Source organism: Crocuta crocuta, unplaced genomic scaffold (genome assembly GCF_008692635.1).
Source record: "Crocuta crocuta isolate KB4526 unplaced genomic scaffold, BGI_CrCroc_1.0 scaffold170, whole genome shotgun sequence".
NCBI classification, from domain to species: Eukaryota; Metazoa; Chordata; class Mammalia; order Carnivora; family Hyaenidae; genus Crocuta; species Crocuta crocuta.
The window spans coordinates 1,954,482-1,972,895 of record NW_027527853.1 but is presented as its reverse complement, the minus strand read 5'-3'; the positions used below and the strand labels follow the sequence as shown (position 1 = coordinate 1,972,895).

Genomic DNA, 18,414 nt, shown 5'->3' with positions numbered 1-18,414 from the left:
GGAGACTTTCCAATATAGCCACATATTGGAGGATGATAACAATGAATTAGTCAGTAGGTCTTCTTTGATGTTATTTTGTGGGCAAGTTCATTAATTTATGCCAAAACATCAAAGAGCTCAGCTCCTGCATAGGACTGGTTTATCCCAAGGCAGCTGGATACTAATGATTAGTCAGATTAAATCTAAATGTCTTCTTCTGCTTCAAGAGTTAAAATCCAAATGACTGGAGTGTGGGAACATCCCATCTCGTAGCAAGCAGCCCATTGGCTCTGAGTCAGCCTGGTATGAAACTCCCCATTCCAACTGTGGATCTCCCTTCCTGGCTTCCACTTTGATACCTCTAAGTCTTGAGGTCTGTCAAGATTTGTGTAGCAACTGTGGAGGCAGTGTAGTAATAAAAGGCTGAAGCTGTTAAAAATCTCTTTCTAGTTGGGGGAGCTGGATATTAAAAGGGATCACTCATCCTTGCGTGGACTAGCTCAAGGTTCTCCATAGTGTCCTAGGCCTGTAATTTCAGTGGGAAGGAGAACTCTCTTTGGGCCACACAAGAAAAGTGCCAGCACCATGTTCAACACATAGCAAGCTTTCCATATGTGATGGTTGAATGGACTTGTCGAGAAAGGTCATGGTGTAGGAAGCCTCTGGCTAGTTGAAAGGGAGTAGGAAATAGAGCTCAGGTCTTTGCTTTGCTTATACAACAACACCTCCTAACCTACTCACATCTGTGGCCATTTACTTTGCTTCTTCCATTTTATTTGCGGTGGAAAATTGTCTGTGCCCCTCTCTAAAGCCATCCCCTCCGCATGTGCCCTGGGTCCTATTCTTTGCTGACCTCTTAAGGGCTTGCTTCTGTAAGTAACCCTCTTCTTTCTGAGCCATCAGTGGTTCCCTCTCTACTAGATTATTTCTACTGGCAAACAAGCAAGCTCCAATGTACTCCCATCTTAAAAGAACCTCCCTTGCTCCCACTTCTTCTTTAGGCCACTGTTTTGCGTTTCACTCCCTTTTATAGCAAAATGCCTCTCAAGACTTGTCTACATTCTCAGTAGCTCTCCTTCTTCTCCATTCAAACTCTCAAACCCACTTCACTCAGGATCTCATCCCTGTTCTCCACTGAAACAGCTTTTGTCAAGCTCCTCAGTGACCTCCTAGCTGTCAAATCCAATGGTCATTTCTTAGTCCTCATCTTATTCTACATTTGAGCAGCTCTCGGCACAGCTGGCAGGGCTCTGTTACCAGGTTTCTTGCTTGGCTCCAGGACACCACTCTCTCTTGGGTCTCCTCCTACTTCACTGGTTACTTTTCTCAGTCAACTTCCATCTTCTCAGTCGGTAAGTAATAAAGTGCCCGGGAACAGTTCTTGGACAATTTTTCTAGCTATATCCACTCCTTAGATGATCTCCTCTGGTCCCATGGTTTCTAATACTGTTCGCATACTGGTGGCTCTCCAACCCTCTACCTCTCTCTTGAACCTCAAATGCCCACTCCATTGAGATGTATAATATGCACATCAAATTTCAAACCTAAATCAACTAAACCAAACTGTTCTCCATCCTTTCAGTCCTACTCTTTCCTTAGGCTTTCCTTCTCAGTAAATGGCAACTGCTTTCCTCCAGTGAGGGAAACTTGGAATCATCTTTTTTAAAAAAATTTTTTAATGTTTTATTTATTTCTGAGAAAGAAAGAGAGAGAGAGAGAGCAGGGGAGGGTCAGAGAGAGAGGGAGATACAGAATCTGAAACAGGCTCCAGGCTCTGCCAGATGCAGGGCTCGAACCCATGAACCATGAGATCATGACCTGAGCTGAAGTCGGATGCTTAACTGACTGAGCCATCCAGGCACCCTGAAACTTGGAATCATCTTTGACTCACTTTCATACCACACCCCCGGTTTATCAACAGATCCTGCCAGCACTAACTTCGAATTATATCTAGGGTCTGGCCACTTCTTACCACCTCCACTGCTACTACCCTAATCTAAGCCACCACCATATCTAGCCTAGACTACTCTTTTTTTTTTTTTTAATGTTTTTTTTTTTAAAATTTATTTCTAAGAGAGAGAGACAGCATGAGCAGGGGAGGGTCAGAGAGAGAGGGAGTGACAGACTCTGAAACAGGCTCCAGGCTCTGAGCTTGCAGTCAGCACAGAGCCCGACGCGGGGCTCGAACCCATGAACTGCGAGATCATGACCTAAGCGAAAGTCGGATGCTTAACCGACTAAGCCATCCAGGTGCCTCTAGCCTAGACTACTCTTACAGCCTCCTAACTGGTATCACTGCTTCTATCCTTGCCTTCTTCCCCCTTTGCTCCCCATCCCAGTCCAGCCCTAGCATCCAGAGTCATCTTTAAAAAACTACAATTAGATAATGCCATGCCTCTACCTTAAACTTTTTAAGGCTTTTGATCCCACTTTCCGAATAGAATCCCAAGTCCTTATCAAGGTCTATGAGTCCTTTAAGACCTGGCTCCTGCTACTTCTCTGATCTCAGATCCCATCTCTCTTCCCCTTGCCCACTCCAGTCTAGCTACCCTGGTTTCCTTGCTCTTCTTTGAACATGCTATGCCTACTCCTGACACTTGCCCTTGTACTGTCCTCTAAGCTAGTCACTCTTTCTTTAGGTATCTGCACATTAAGTTCTTTCAGTTCCCTCAGGCCTCTGCCCAAATTTCACCTTCTCAAAAAAAGTTCCCTCACTATCCTTTAAAGTAACTCTCCTCTGTCACCTCTCTTTACCGTGCTTTACTTTTCTTCCTAGCAATGATGACAACTCAACATATTTTACACTGATTTGTTTACCTGCCACTGATTGTTATCCTCATTAATATGTAAATTCAATAAGAACAGAGTCACTGTGCATGTAGTCATTGCTGTAGCCCAAGCTCTGAAAATAGTGTCTGATACATAGTAAATGTTCAACGAATATACACTGAATGAATAGATTTGTTAAATGGACTCATCTAGGTCTCTTGTCATCAGGCAAAGAGGTGGTTTCCAGATGGTTGTTTAACGAATATGATCAAAATCAAGTGTGAGGAACTGGGAGAGGTGTCCATGGAGATCATCAAATTATGTAAGTATTTGGTACTAGTGACCACCATGGGATTCATAGATATTGTCAGTTTGTTCCTTGATGCCAAATCATTGGCCAAAACTCTAAGGTGGGATGAAACATCTGCCTTTAACTTCTTTGGCATGTCATTTATCCTCTGGGACTCAGTTTGTTCATCTGTGAAATAGGCAGTTAGAGGTATGGTTGCTGATCTGCTAGTTTAAGGTTTACAAGATGCTGAAGGGAGGGAGCACAGTCAGGATTATCAACCACATAAACACTGGAAGTTGACTGCTTATTTTTGAATCCTGCCTCCATTTCTCACAAGCCACATGACCTTGGGCAATTTTCTCAGTTTTCTTGTTTGTAAAACAGGAATAATAAAAGGGTAATAATAGCATTTAATTTAAAGAGTAATAGTGAGAATTACATAAGGCAGTACTTGTAAAGTATGTAGCATATGGTGTGGCACATAGTAAACACTCAATAAATGTTAGTTATTAAAAATGAAATGTTCTGAAGGGAAGTTGAGAGGCCATTGCTAGTGATGTGTTTTAGCTGCAGCAAACTATCCTAGAATATTAGATGATATGAAATCTTTAAAAGTGTGATGATATTATTGTGGTTAGGTATGGTTAGGTAGAATGCCCTTATTCTTAGGAGAGGCACAGTGAAGAACTGAAGGGGAAAGCTTCGTAATATCTGTCACTTTCTAATAGTCTAGCCAAACAAATATCTATATTTCCATAGCTATCAAGAAAATATGGAAAATGTTAACAAATGTTGAAGCTAGGTGGAGAGTATGTTTATTGTACTATTCTTTCAACCTTTCTCTGTGTTTGAAAATTTTGAAATAAAAGGTTGAAGGAAAGAAAAGAAAGGACCCTAGAAATGGTCTCGGGAAGTCCAGCCCTCATTTTACAGAAAGAAACTGAGAGGTGCAGCTTTTGACCAGGTTCATAGAGCTGGAGGAGCCTGAGCCAGAATCCAGGTCTCTTGGCTGCTGTTGCCCCTCAGGCAGCAGTGAGCTGCAGAGGAGCAGACTCTGCTTCCCCAAAAGACAGAGGGGTGTTATGCATTTGTAAAAAGGCACTTGTGTTGGTGTTTCCTTTCTGTTTATTAAGCAAATAGGTAGGTCATTTCGCTGGAAGCTTTGATGTCAAAATTGTGAAGGCAGCACCAGGGCCGGTCCTGACATCCTGGGTAAACCAGTTTGGCACTATCTGCTTGTGTTTGTTGAGTGGTGGTGGTGTATATGTAAACGCTGGGATTTCAGGGGAGAGAGAGAGCGAAGGCCAGGGTCAGGAAGAGCAGTGGAGAGACTGACTGGCTTCAGTCCTGGAGCTCCCGGAAAGAAGGGATCCCAGAATTTCTTTGGGGATGAAATGCAGGCACGTATTTAAAGAAAGGAAATGATTCTCTGCGGTCAGCACCATTCTCCTCTATCTAATAGTGTTCAAAGCAGTGAAAAGAAGAGACGAGGAGAGGAGGGAATGTCCATGCAAGTCTGGGAAGGGGGGCACAGAGAAGAAACGGGGAGGAAAACAGAAAAAATACGGTAGAGGAGGCCCGGGGCCACGGTGGAGGAGGGGTTGGGGGATGGGTGTTGAAAAGGTAAAGAGGCTGCACCTGGGGGCCTGCGAACGCGTGGAGGACTGTCAGCCTCCGCAAGCTGGAGTGTCTTGCCCCAGAACCGTCCTGCCTGTCTCTTCTCCGGGTCTGGAAGTCTCAGGAGGCGGTGGTAGCGAGCGCAGAGCTCCTGGCGCTCTTACTAGGGGGAAGGGCTGGCAGGAGAGNCCCATCTCGCCGCGGCCAGCCCACCTGCTCCCCGAGTCAGCACCGCGGACAGCCCCCTTTCACCAGCCTCACAGCAGGCTCGGAGCGGTCAGCGCCCCTGGAACATGGCCACTGAGGTAGGGGACGACTGCCCAGCCCGCAGGCAGTGGCTGACTGGTGCGGGAACACATCCCCGCTAGGGGCGGACTGGGCGGGAAAGGAAGAAGGGGGGTGAGGTGGGGTGGGGTGGGGTAGGGTAGGGTAGGATGGGGTGGTTTCCCTGAATCGAGCCCTGTGGGGAGGAGGGGGGGCATAGCGGCAGGGTGGAAGAGGGGCTTCTCCTGGGAACTCATCTCACCCCTGGCGATCTTACCCATCTGAGTCCCCGAGGCTGCCCAGGCCACTTGTTGGCACTAGCACCAGGTTTGCTCCTGGGCCCCAGCTAGGGTTTCCCCTTACCCTGGAACTGCTAGTCCTAAAACTACTTCCCGAGAGGTTTGGAGGTGAGCTTGCCCCTATTTTAGGGGAGGGAAGGCTGGTGGTTGCTGTTGCTATGCAGTGAAGCCATCGAGCTTTTAAACCCAAAAGCCTGGTTAAGAGATGACAGACCTACCTCCACATTCACATATCCTTCGAGGGGGAGTGAAGGGACAAAGAATCCTCAGGCCAAAACCTCAAAGAGTTGGTTTTAATGAGCTACCTGCACCAGTCTCCACTTTTGCATATTATGCTTTCTTGCTTTTATATATATATATCATTCAAGTTTCTTGTACCAGGGTGTCTACATTTCCTGTGTCTGATGGGAGGAGCTGTCTTCTTCTTCAGGGTGTGCTTAAAGGTGTGTCACCTTAAAGGAACTTGAAAGCTGAACTGAGGGACCCGTTGGCCGAGGGCAGAATCTTGGTGCAGTGGTTAAGAGGTCAGGAATTTCCTCTTGTGGGAAATGGAGCTCTTTATGTTCCCACTTTATAACTGGTAAAGTTAACACATGGAGAAAGGGAGGACCTACGTGATACACAGCGTGTTAGCAGCAGAGCTGAAAAGTTTCTTCCTTTGGATTTTTGGAGTGGAACCTAGGACACCAGGGTCTCCCCAGTTCTGATGTTGACTTATTTTGTAGTCAACACAAAATTTCTCATCCAGCTGGAACACAAGCCAGGGGCAACAGCACAGGCTTTTGAATGACCCTCTGCATTGCATCTGGGCATCCTGCTGAGTAGGGTGACATCAATACCAAGTGTTACCATTGCAGTTCTGCTGTTGTGGCCACCACAGAGCAAGGTGCAGTTGCCTGGTACTGCTTGGCTTTGTGACATGGCACAAGGCTAGTTAGGAGAGCTCACCTTTCAGGGCTCTTGTGAGGGGGCAAGCCCTAAGCTGACCCATGGAACTTGGTTTTACAGGTGGAGGAATGCAAAATAAATAAGCAACCAGAAAGCTCAGAAAGTGCCAAAGTTACTGAGAACAAAAGAGAAATGGCCAAGGATCTGGTCACCTTCCAGATAAGGCTGCCAGGCTGCAGCAAAGCCTGCCGGTATTAGGCAGCAAAAGACAACTTGGCATAACTGGGCCAGGGGAGTGGGCAGAGAAGGCACCACACCTGTGATATGATTGGACAGATTCCAGGAGGCCCATCTGTCCCATCACATCTCCACTTCAGGTTTGTTATGGTCCAGAAATTCCAACCAGCAGACTCACATCTCTAGGTTGAGGCAGTGTTTCTAGGAGGCTGCTGTTAGGTATGTGTGACTCTCCCCTGGGAGAGGCTCTGCTTATAATGCCTCTGTGCATATAGCACTTTCCTGTGTACAAAGCACTATCACACGTATGATCTCCTTTGAGCTTTAGAGCAACCCTGTGAAGTGGGCAAGGATGGTGTTATTATCCGCAATTAACAGATGAGCCAACCAAGGCTCAGGAGCTTGCCTGATCTCTGTGAAGTAGCTTCATTATCCCATTTTACAGATAATGCAACTGGAATGCAAGACTTATTCAAGAAACTATGGTTCAAAAGAGGCAGGGCAAGGACTGGAGATTGAGTTTTCTGCCTCCCTCATCAGTTTTTTTTTTCCCCCCCTGCTGCAGCCAGGTGTATCCAATTAGCCAACAGTGTTGCTCAACAGAGAGGTGGGCACTAGGGGCGGTGACATGAGGCTGTGATGGAGGAAGGGATGCAGAAGAGTTCAGGAAGGACTCAGGCCCCCTGTTCAGCCTGGCTGGGTCAGCTTGAGGGCAGAGGAATAGAAGAATGACCAGAAGGGTGGAGAGCAGAGGACAAACATTACCCAATTCCCAATTTGGCCTTGGGTGGACCCTGCTGGCTGTACTGAGGGAGGAAGCCTTAGCTCTGCCAAGGCACAGAATGTGCACATTATCTGGGCTGTGGAGTGAGTCATTCTCCCCAGGCTGTTTTTACTGTTAGGACTGAGTTAAGATTACCAGGGAAAACCTGTTGGGAGAAGGAAAACCTCATGCCATACTTCTTGGCCATTCTCTTTGGATTCTGAATGGTAAGTCCACAGTGCCAGCAGAAGGTATTTTGAGAGGTGAAGAGGAGAGCAAGAGAAGGAGAGTGAGGGAGAAAGAGAAGGGGGAGGGAGAAGGGGGGGACAGGAAGACAGAGGAGGAGGGAGAGATAGATGAGAGGGAGAGAGGGAGAAACAGAAAGAATGGATGTCCCTGGATCCCTGGATAGAAGGCATGGAAACTGGATCTTTTCTGCTTCCTAATTTCTGTTTAGGAGTTAGCATTTAGGGAGGGGTGTGTGTGTGAAGAACTCAGAGGAGGGATGAAGCCTCCTGAGTGATACACTGACCTCATTTGGAAAACTGTAATGAGCCCATTTCCTGAGCGACAAACCTCTGCGAATGTGTGTCACTGGGAGCAGGGTCTGCCCTGGGAAACAGTCCAGATGGCCAAGGACATCTGGGAAATGCCTGGCTGGGAGGGACTTCTTTAAGTGGTGGAGTTTGGCCCCTAAGAGATTTTAAGTGCACCCAAGTAGTGTTACCCAAGCAAGGCATTTGGAGGTTTGATCTCTGAGGCCTGGAATTAACAACCAGCAGACAGTGGGTTGGGCTTGGGCCCTTGTGTAGGCTGAGGAGAAGGGAGGCCCTGTGCCTGGGTTTCCATCCTGAGGCCTGACTCGGCTGCCTGTGACTCATGATCCTCACTCTTCCTCCACACTCCAGCCAGGGATCATGGTGTTGGTTCAGGAGCTGAATCTCCTGCGATTTTTTTTTCTTTTTTAATGTTTTATTTATTTCTAGCAGAGAGAGAGAGACAGCGTGAGCAGGGGAGGGTCAGAGAGAGAGGGAGTCACAGACTCCGAAACAGGCTCCAGGCTCTGAGCTGGCAGTCAGCACAGAGCCCGACGCGGGGCTCGAACACATGAACCGCGAGATCATGACCTAAGCAAAAATCGGACGCTTAACCGACTAAGCCATCCAGGCGCCCCTGAATCTCCTGCGATTCTTGAGTTGAGCCTCAAATGCATCCTCTGGAATTAGCTAGTTTTTAATGAGGATGGAGATGTCGGCCAGATGGGGCCTCCTGTTTGTGTTGGGCAGATTGGGACTGGGAGTGCTTGCTTGCTCCTCCCCACCTCTGTCAGGTGTATGGCCTACTCTTCAGGCTGCCTCCCTATCCCTGTCATACTGCAGTTCAAAAATTGGTGCCAGCAGATATCACCACTGACTTTCTCTTTCTTCCTCATGAAATGCCTCTTGGTCCTGTCCTTACCCAGCTGCCAGCAGGCCTGGGGATGGTGGTGAGGGAGAGGGCAGAGCTGAGGAAAGTAAGAAGTAGATGAGAAGCCCAGGTGTCAGGGTCAGTTAAGAAACTCCGGAGGAGCTGCTCAGGGGAGACACAGAACCTATGGTCTCATAGAGGTGCAGGCATATCCTGGGATCCTCTTATGGGGATTTTGAGCACCATGGATCTCTCTTGAAAACCTCTGCTCGCTTCCTGAAAGCTAAGTAGCTGGCAAGTGCCTGGAGCCTGGCTCTAGCTCTGGGCCGAGGGCCCCTATGATGGGATTCCTTATTGAGAGGTCCTAAACTGGCAGTTCTAGGAGTGGATCTCGTTCACAGTTGTGCCTTATTTGGTCTGCTTAGTGCTTACAAATGTAAACATTTATTGGAAACATAAGAAATCAAGATATTTGATATTAAGGAAATCTGGATTTATGGTTTCTCTTAAGATGTCAAAGTGTGGCATCCTGGGCTCACATTCTCACATGGAGGTGATCAGCTGCTTTCTTGACATAGTGCATGGTTCTCTGATTCGCCAAAGCCCTCACCCAGCCCACTTACATGCTTAGTCCCTATAAACATTCATAATCCCTGACAAAGTCTCTTGAATGTCAGGGCTAGAGGGGGCTTTAAGTGATTATATTGTTCCAGCTTCTCAGTTTCTAGTTGATGAAATGGAAGCCCAGGGTCATGTGGCCTGGACTAGCACCAAGGTATCCTGCTCCAAGGTCAGAGGGCCTTCTTTCCATTTGGGCCTTTGGGTACTCCACAACTGGGCCACTGTGGGTGGGGAGGGCCAGGAGATGCTGCCTTGCCTTAAATCCTACTCTTTGCCAATGACAGATGAGTGTTGACATAGATCTGGGGGATGAAAGCTCTGGAGTATACCATGAGTCTGATACCACCTTCTAGCAATTCCTCAAGACTCCACAGATACTCTACAGGGAGGGAAGCAGATCCCTGGTCACTCAGAGGCTGTGTTCTAAGGCTCAGGATTTTTGGGGTTGGAAAGGGTGCTGAGCTCTCCTACTCTGGCTACTTGAGAACTCACAGATCAAAGCCAAGAGGAGATGAGGCCATACTATGCAAGGTAGCACCCTAAAATTTTAATAGAATAATCAACTAGAAGTTTCATTACTCTTCAGTAAAGTCCCAGACAAGTGATCCTGATCAGCAGCTAGATCTCCTGCAGGCTGATTCAGGGGCCCAGGCTCTTTCCAGTTTGTGGTTCCATCATCTTCAACATATGGCCTTCTTGGTTTCTGTGGAAGAGGAAAGGTAACAGAAGAGTGACTGGTCTTTGTGAGCTAAGCCTATACATGAATTCATCAGTTCCACTATATTCCATTCAGTCATATGGCCACATCTAATTGCAAGGCGGGGTGGGGAATTAATCTAACTGTATGCCTAGCAGGAAGAAGAAGTGGTCACTGGAGACAGTCATTAGAAACACATACCTTCATGGTAGCATACAGTGCATGTATGCCCTCGGACATAGACAAAGAGGCTGTCAGAGGGGAAGAGGCTCAATCCATAACAGAATGGCTGAATCACTGTTTTTTCCCCATTTTCACCATCGCTTTTCTTGGTGTAGACCTGCTTTTATGTTCCCCTGGACACTATAAACATAGTTCATTCCTTCAACTGGCCTTTTACCCCAGTCATGCCCAATTCCCAAGCATCCCTCACAGAGCTGCCTGAATGATCCTTCTGCGGCTAGAAGAATCCATCCTCAACATCCACTGGCTCATGTCAGTTGGTTTTAGAAGGGTAGAGGAAGGCCACAGCCCCTTCCTTTTCTTTGGAAAATATAAAAGTATGAGATCCTAACCAGATAGAGCAGACACAGTAACAAATAACATACTTACATCATTAAAGCCTTCTTTATTTTTCAGAGTTATCATATGATCCTAGTGAATGTCAAGGGGATTTTCTCAATTAAAACCTTGATTAGAAGAATCAAGGACTGTAAAGACAAGAGGAACATCTATACATTCTTCAGTGGAGCCCCAGCACTCTGGGATCACATCTCTTACACAGAGCAAGTTTTGCCTGGATTTAGGAAGGTCCCCTGAGTGTTCTCTGATTCTCAGAGACTTTTCGGAAACTTGATCTACCTACCAGTTATCTCTCCTACCTTTCTCTCATTACTTATTCTTTCCCCAAGCTTTTAAGCAAGTTTGTCTTCTGTCCTATACCGTCCCCTCTAGTAGAGGCCCCCTCCAGCTCTTTGTGATCACACCGTCCTCTATACACACCATTCCCCCCTGTTCTTGCCTAATCCACAAACCAACTCCCGTCTTGCTGAAATCTGCCTGCAGTCAACTGGAGTATCTTGTGTTCTCTGCCATCTTTGTTCCTTTGCACAAGCATCCTCCCTCTGCCTGGGTTGCCTTTATATCCCTCTCCCCGCCCACTGCCTGCTCCCTACCACTGGCAACTCCTGGCCTTCTTTATGACTCAATACAGACCTCAGGAAGTCTTTTCTGAGTAAGCGTTTCTGGGTAAGATGTTACTTCTCTGAAGCATTTATCACAGGCGAATTTATTATATATTTACTTGTCTTCCTCCCTGGAGCTCACAGACTGTCTTTGCTCAGCATCCCCAGAGCTTGGCAGTAGTAGGGACTCAATAAATGAAAGCTGAATGACTGAATAGATTCACCTTAATTACACAGGATGAACTGGCTGTGTGTTCACTCTGCCCTTGGGGCTTGGTCTCCGCATGGTTCCAGTGTTTGGCATATTTTACCCAGTGGGATGATTGTTTCAAATGTGGGTGACTAAGGCTGGAAGTGGAAGAAAGAGGCCCTGTTCTTCTATTAATTGAGCCCAGTCCCCTCAAATGCTAGAGTCTGTTTCACTGTCAAGTCTGCGGGTGTGGGCAAGGAACAGAGTTGCCCCACTTCTTCCTACCAGAGCAAGGTGTTTCTTTAATTTCTGTGTTCAGCCTACCTTATCCATGATTTTCTCTGGGCATTTGGGGGTCCTTTCTTTCCCGTGGTGAGATGTGCTAGATGGGAAAAATATCCCAGGTGCTCTCGGACCCAGGCCGTAACTTGACCTCAGCCTGAATCTCCCTCCCAGCTGGGGGGCTATCAGGTCCTCTTCTGTCCTACTCCCCTTCCCAACCCTGCTGTAAGCCTCACATCTGGGGCCTGAGACCTCAGTATTGTTCAGAGTTGGGCTCCCCGAGCATGAGGCCTGATGGGTTGTGAATATTTGCTACTTGGTGAGTGAACAAAACTGTGAAAGGCTCTGTGTGTGCAAGGGGGGGCAGGGGGGGAGGAGGGAGAGTGAGGAGGAGGAAGAAGTGAGAAGGAGGGAAACAGAGGGGATGAGAAGGGAGGGGAGGAAAAGGGAGGGAGAGGGAGAGAGAGGAGGAAGGGGAAGGGAAGTAGAGGGAGAGGGAGAAGGGAGGAGGAGGGAGGGAGAGGGGGAAAGAGAGAGAAGGATCTGGGCCAGCTACCGGGAATCCTTTTCCTCATGTTAACATTTGCTTCTGGCTCTGTTAATGGTTCCAGAACCATCATCCCCTTTTGGCTCAGCTTTTGTCCTACTTCAGGGTTTTTCTAGATCTTTCTGGGATAGCTTGAGGTGTCTTCTCCTGTAACTCCACACTTATTCTTCCCCATGACTTCCCTGGAGCACTTGTAGCGGGGGCTAACGTTCAGGTTTCCTGGGAACTTTGTTGGTTTAGTGTTGTGAGAACCACATCCTGGAAACCCCGTCAGTTTTGGACAGACCTAGATGGATGGTCACCCTGAGTGTAAGTCTCTTGTATGCCCCCTCAGGTCCATAATCTGCAGGAGCTGCGGCGAAGTGCCTCACTGGCCACCAAGGTCTTTATCCAGAGAGACTACAGCGATGGGACAATCTGTCAGTTCCAGACCAAATTCCCCCCAGAGCTGGACAGCCGGGTAAAGATGTCTTTTTTCTAAACTTGGAACATAGGCCATGATGGAACTCAGGGAATTATTCCAATGTATTTCCCCCCCCCAGGATAAAAGTAATATGTGACATATAACTTGTTCAGTCACTTCACGTGGAAGAATTAAAAAATGCCCCTACCATTGTCTTGCTGTTGCCTCGTTGAAAGTTTGAGCTGAAAAGGCCTCAGAGATTTCCTGGTTCAGAGGCCCTTGAATGTCAGCAGCACAAGAGTCACCTGGAGAGCTTATGAAAGAGAGCAGACCCCTTAGTCCGGTTGATGGTGTCAGTTTCAGGAATCTCTTCTTGGTAGCCGTTCTCAGCCCCAGCTGCACATTGTAATTTCCTGGGCAACTTTAAAAAATCCTGATGCCCAGGTCATCGACCAAGGGCTCTGCACACAGCCCCTCCCTCCAGACTCAGCTGCCTGGTGTCTCATGGACCACCAGCCCCTCGCAAGGCAGCTCCTTCTGCCCAGTTTTGCTCCTGGTTCAGGGGTGTGTATGGCCCTCACCCTGGGCTGCTGTAGAACTAGCCTGGAGCTAGAGAGTCTGCCCTTTAGAGAGTGGTGGGCAGACCCCAACTCTTTCATTCAGCAGCCCAGGCCTATCTCAGTGGGTTTGGGAAGGTGGGACAGGGCTGCCTTTTGCTAATCTGATCCCTAACCAGCTTTTAGGGTGCCATGGGGTCTCCTCGATTCATCAAAGGACACACCTGTCCTTTGGGACAGGGTGACGCTTGGGGTGGAGCATAATGTTTTCTTATGCATCCACTCCAGATCTGTGTAAGGACAGTGGCTGGGAACCCCAAAGCTTCTGACTGTTCTAAGGGAGACCTTTTGTCCTAGATGGGCATGGAAGATCCCTAACCTGTGTGATGGACAGTTCTGGTCCTGTAGTGCTGAGTAGGGAAGCAGGTGTTCTGAGGAATGTCAAACATGGGCCTATAGACACTTTGATACCTGCTGAATTTGGAGCATGACCTCCCAATCTAGTGTAGGGTTATTGAAGAGTGCAGACTCAGGTGAGAGCTGTGTAACCTTGGACAAGTTCACTTAGCATGCAGCAAGTATTTTCTGAGCAACTACTCCATGTCAGGCACTGGGGACAAAGAAGTGAAGTCATGGAATTCATTTTCAATTGGGGGGCATGAAGAATAAAATAGCAAGTAAATATGTAGAGCAGCTCCAGGGGGCCTCAATACTAGAAAAATAAGTGTGTGTGGGGGGGTGCTCACAGGGCTGGAGGAGCAGGGAGAGGTGAATGGTGGGGGGGAGGGTGTCTGTGAGATAAGGTGAGCCCTTAGGCCTGTAGGGATGAGCCTGGGGTGGGGGTGTCTGGGGGAGGAGTGTTACATCCGAGGACACAGGCACAAAGACTTGTGCATTTTCAGGAAGCAGCAGGGCGGTCAGTGTGGCTGCTTGGGGACTGAGTGGGCAGGAGAGCAGGAAGCGGGCTCAGGGGATGCAGGCCCAGGCCCTGTAGGGCCTAGCAGACGTTGTAAGAACTTCTTGGATTTTACTTGGAGAGAGATGAGAAGGCTTTGGAAGCCTTTCATCAGAGCTGTGACATGATCTGACTTTAGCAGTCTCCCTTGGCAGGGCTGGGGGCACAGAGACCAGTTGAGAGGGCAGAGATGATGGTGGCCTGGACCACAGAGCTGAGCTTTGAGCTACTAAAAGTGAAAAAATGTAGAAAAGTGCGTTATTTATTCATTTTTGATTAATTTAAAAAAATATTAGACTCTGCAAGGCTTTTTTTCAGATGAAGCAATTCCATAATTAAAATTTTTTAAATGTTTATTTTTTGAGACAGACAGAGAGAGAGAGAGAGAGAGAGAGAGAGAGAGAGCACGAGTGCGGGAGGGGCATAGAGAGAGAAGGAGACACAGAATCCGAAGCAGGCTCCAGGCTCTGAGCTGTCAGCACAGAGTCGGACATGGGGCTCGAACTGACAAACTGGGAGATCATGACCTGAGCCGAAGTCAGATGCTTAACCGACTGAGCTACTCAGGTGCCCCGCAATCACATAACTTAATCTTTGCCAGATAAATTGATAAAAATCTTATTATTTGTTTTTAAATTGAAGTATAGTTGACACACAATGTTACCTTGGTACCTGAAAGTGCTTTTAAAAATAGAAAGCATACAAAATGCGTCATAAATATTAGCTATTATGCTTATGGATGCAGGCAGGACAACTTCCCAATTGTGCACACCCATGAGGCTGTTGTGTTCTTGGTGACCTCTTTGTCTGAGAGAAGATACTCCTGTGATCTCATGTAATAAGTCTCATGCAGTTGGAGTCCCATCCAAATGTGGGGAGCCCCTACCAGTTAGGTCCTGGGCGCTTTTGCAGCTATTGAATGGGGGGTGACGAAGTCACCAGAATTCCTGCCTGATCCTCTGCTTTCAGAAAATCTTCACATTTGTGATATTGTGGGAGTTTCCTGCTTCCATGGGAGGCCAAAGTAGTCACTCTTAGTCCCATTTTATAGATGTGGAAACTGAGGCTAGAGTAGTTAAGTCATTAGCTGAAGGCCACATAGCTGGTCGATGGTCAAGTCTGGACAGGATCCCAGGTCTCCTGACTCCCAGTCCAGTGTTTCATGGGCATCTGCAGCTTCTCTGGTCTTACCTGTGTGTCACTCCCCCCATCAGTGTGGTCTCACCACTGCTGCCCGCCCTTCTACCTGTGACTGTCCAGTCCAGGGAGGCCAACCTCAACCTGGTTCCCTGTCTCTTTCTCCCTCCAGATTGAGCGGCAGCTCTTTGAGGAGACCGTGAAGACGCTCAACAGCTTCTACGCAGAGGCCGAGAAGATCGGGGGCAGCTCCTACCTTGAAGGCTGCCTGGCCTGTGCCACGGCTTACTTCATCTTCCTCTGCATGGAGACCCACTACGAGAAGGTGGCTCCCCCACAACCGCCCTGCACCCCGTCCGCCAGGGCTCCCCTGCTGCACCCTCATCCTCACCTGGCTCCTCTCCTTGCAGGTTCTCAAGAAGATCTCCCGCTACATCCAGGAGCAGAACGAGAAGATCTTTGCCCCTCGAGGTCTCCTGCTCACTGACCCCGTGGAGCGCGGGATGAGGGTTGTATCCTTCCTGGCTGTTCTGTGCAAGGGCACAGAGCTGCCAATCAGTGGGTTCCCTCGTGAGGACACCCAGAAATAGGGACCACCCTAGGGGCCTCTGCTCAGGGGATTCCTAGGGATTCCCCTCATCATTGGTCATCAGCTCCCCCCCACTCCCTGCTTTAAGTTATCAGTGCCGTTTGTGAATTTCAGGGTTTACTTTTACTGGCCTGCATTTCTTCAGTGCGATACATGCCAGGTATCATATTAACTGCTTTGAAACCTTGTATTCTCATAATACCCCTATAAGGTGGGTAGCTCTCATTACTCTGTCCATGAACACACTTTAGTTAAATCACTGGCCCAGGGTCACCCGGCTGGTGGACGTCAGAGCCAGGGTTTGAGCCCCGGCCCACACTTAACTGTGAGGCTGTACTGCCCCTTAAGGAACACACGGACTTCTGCACACGTTTACATGTCTACAGTCTCGTGTCCTCCTGTGTGTACGTCCTGCGTCCCTCTTTCACAGATCAGAAAAATGAAGTGTTGATGGGCGGCTGGCCCGGGAATGGGTTATAGGTCTGCTCACTCCACCTGGAAAAGTGTGGTCAAGGTGTGCACACATCCCACTCTGAGAGTAGAGTTGTTAAAAAATAAAATTTACTGGAAAATTGAGAGGAAAAAGTAAAGAAAACACAAAGACCGGAATCTTCTGTTTACAAAGCTCTATAAGAGGGGCTTCTTTTTATTGCATTTTTACTAAGTGCCAGGCATTGTGCTTAGCACTTTACAAACGTTATTTCAGTCAGTCCCCCAGCAACCCCAAGATTCTATTATTGCCACCATTTTACACTCGCGGTCATTGATGGGTAACAAGTTAAATGACCGGTCTAAAGTCACACAGCTCGAGAGAAAGCGAGTCAGGATTAGAACTCGGGACACCGAGGTCCTCCCACTTCCCATGCGGTAACACCACCAGTCTGGGTGTTTGGTAATTAGACCCACTAGAACGGAAGCTTCCGATCCGGGTTGTGCGCCTGCGCAGTGCTCGCCCTGCCGGTCGCTGCGGACGCGCCGAGCGCGTGCAAGAGCGAGGAGGGGCTGGGTTCTAGCGGCCCAGGCCTCGCGTCCGNCGTCCGCCGGTCCTTCCGCCCCTTCTCGGCAGCTGGCAGGGGCTCCCTCCTTAACGCCGGCCACAGATCGAGATCTCCATCTACGAGGACCGGTGCAGCAGCGGCAGCTCCAGCAGCGGCAGCAGCTCCGGCAGCGGCAGCAGCGGCGGGGGCGGCGGGGCGGGGGCCCGGTGACTGGCCGAGAGTCCCTGCAGGGAGGTGTACGGCCGGACTGAGGGCCTCTCAGACCTGCGGCGGCTGCGCTACCAGAGCACCCGCTTCTGAGTCATTCTCTGGGCCCCCGCTGCTCCCGTGGGTGGGGGGCGGGAGGAAGGGGGACTGGCCAGGTGTTTCCCGCGGGCCAACTACCCGCGCCCCCTCTTCCCCCCTCCTGCCTCTCGCCCCGGCAGGACGGCCTGCTTCCTGACCTGGCACTTTCTCCTCATGGGGCCTGGCGGGTCACACGCAGCCAGATCTTACAGGGAAAGGCTGGGGCGGGGTGGGGGTGGGGGTAACACAGTTTAGACAGCCCTTTTCTTCTGCAGCTCCTTTCCCCACACCCCGGACGGGGGGAGGGGGGGTGCTCAGGTCCCAGAGAGAATGCCCTTATCCCGCATGATCCCTCACCCCGAATCCCCCAGGGTCCTGCTCCCCGTGGCTGTCTCCCAGTGTCTGCTCTCTCTGGTGCCACTGCAGGGGCTCTGCCTGTCTGTGATCCTGCCTCCACCAGATTCGAGGTCTGGGGAGATGGGAGCTGCCCTGTCCCCCTCTTCTAGGCTCCTGGCTTCCCCTTCCTCCGCTCAAAGCCTGGAGGCCACCTTGGCCTTGCCAAGAAATAGCCATCTCCTGAGATTCTGCAGGACATCAGGCACTGGTTGAGGGGCACACAGCCGGGGGCGCTGCGAGGTTATCCAGGGGTCTGGAGAAACGCTTAGTGGAGACATGTAGCCTTGGGAGGTTTGAACCTCCAGAACTGGAGCCAACTTCCTGAGATTAGAACCTGTGTGTATGTGAGAGTGTGTGCGTGTGCATGCAGGCACGTGTGTGAGTGCATATGTGTGAGTGCACTGTGTGCATACATGCACATGTGTATGGGTAGGTGTGCGCATGAGCGCACATGTGGATGTCCATGGGTGAGTGCAGCTGTGTGAGTGTATGTACACGTGCGGTCGTACCTGTGAGTGCGTGTGTGTGTGTATGTGACCGTGCACTTGTCTGTTCCCCTTGGTTGCCAGGCCAATGACTGCCCCTCTCTGCATCCTGTCTTATTTTTGTATGTAATGGTCTGTGGCTGCTTCCCTGCAAGGGGCCAGCCTGTCCCCTTGTAAATAAATGTCCTAAAGCTCCTTGCCCCTTGCCTGGGGCTGCCAGCTTGGCTCTTCTTCCTGGTCTTTCCCCTGCCTGCAGAGTCTTCCCCACCTTCTGATTCTACTGTGTACATTCTAGGAGAAGAGAAGCTGGAGGTCTAGGAGAGCCAGCCTTCTGGGACCTTCTGTGTCCCTCCCCCAAGCTCCCCATGACAAGGCAACAGGGCCACACATGCTGCCCGTTCAGCCCACCCAGGCTCTGGAGCTCTCCAAAGCTGTGTAAACAAGGCTTCTGTGGATGTTCAAAGGAACTGGCAACCTGCAGGGGAAAAGGCAAACTCCTTTCTTCAAAGGGAAGGGAAGCATCCCACCAATGAGGCCCCGCCTGCCAAGGCTCAGGGCGGCCAGTGGGAAGGA

At 49.4% G+C, this 18,414-nt stretch overlaps 1 protein-coding gene across 2 annotated transcripts; it reads left to right on the top strand.

Annotated features, from left to right (window-relative positions):
- The first annotated feature begins 4,850 nt into the window (after nt 1–4,850).
- Nucleotides 4,851–17,193, top strand: GOLGA7B (golgin A7 family member B). 2 transcript variants are annotated; one of them, XM_077778962.1, is made up of 6 exons: nt 4,851–4,962; nt 5,602–5,663; nt 12,371–12,496; nt 15,261–15,413; nt 15,499–15,600; nt 16,778–17,193. In XM_077778962.1, the coding sequence occupies exons 2-6, from the start codon at nt 5,625–5,627 to the stop codon at nt 16,883–16,885; spliced, it is 528 nt and encodes a 175-aa protein (XP_077635088.1). In that variant the 5' UTR covers nt 4,851–4,962; nt 5,602–5,624; the 3' UTR covers nt 16,886–17,193. The 2 variants fall into 2 exon arrangements, with proteins under 2 accessions (XP_077635088.1, XP_077635096.1); XM_077778970.1 differs by lacking the exon at nt 5,602–5,663.
- The last annotated feature ends 1,221 nt before the right edge of the window (nt 17,194–18,414 follow it).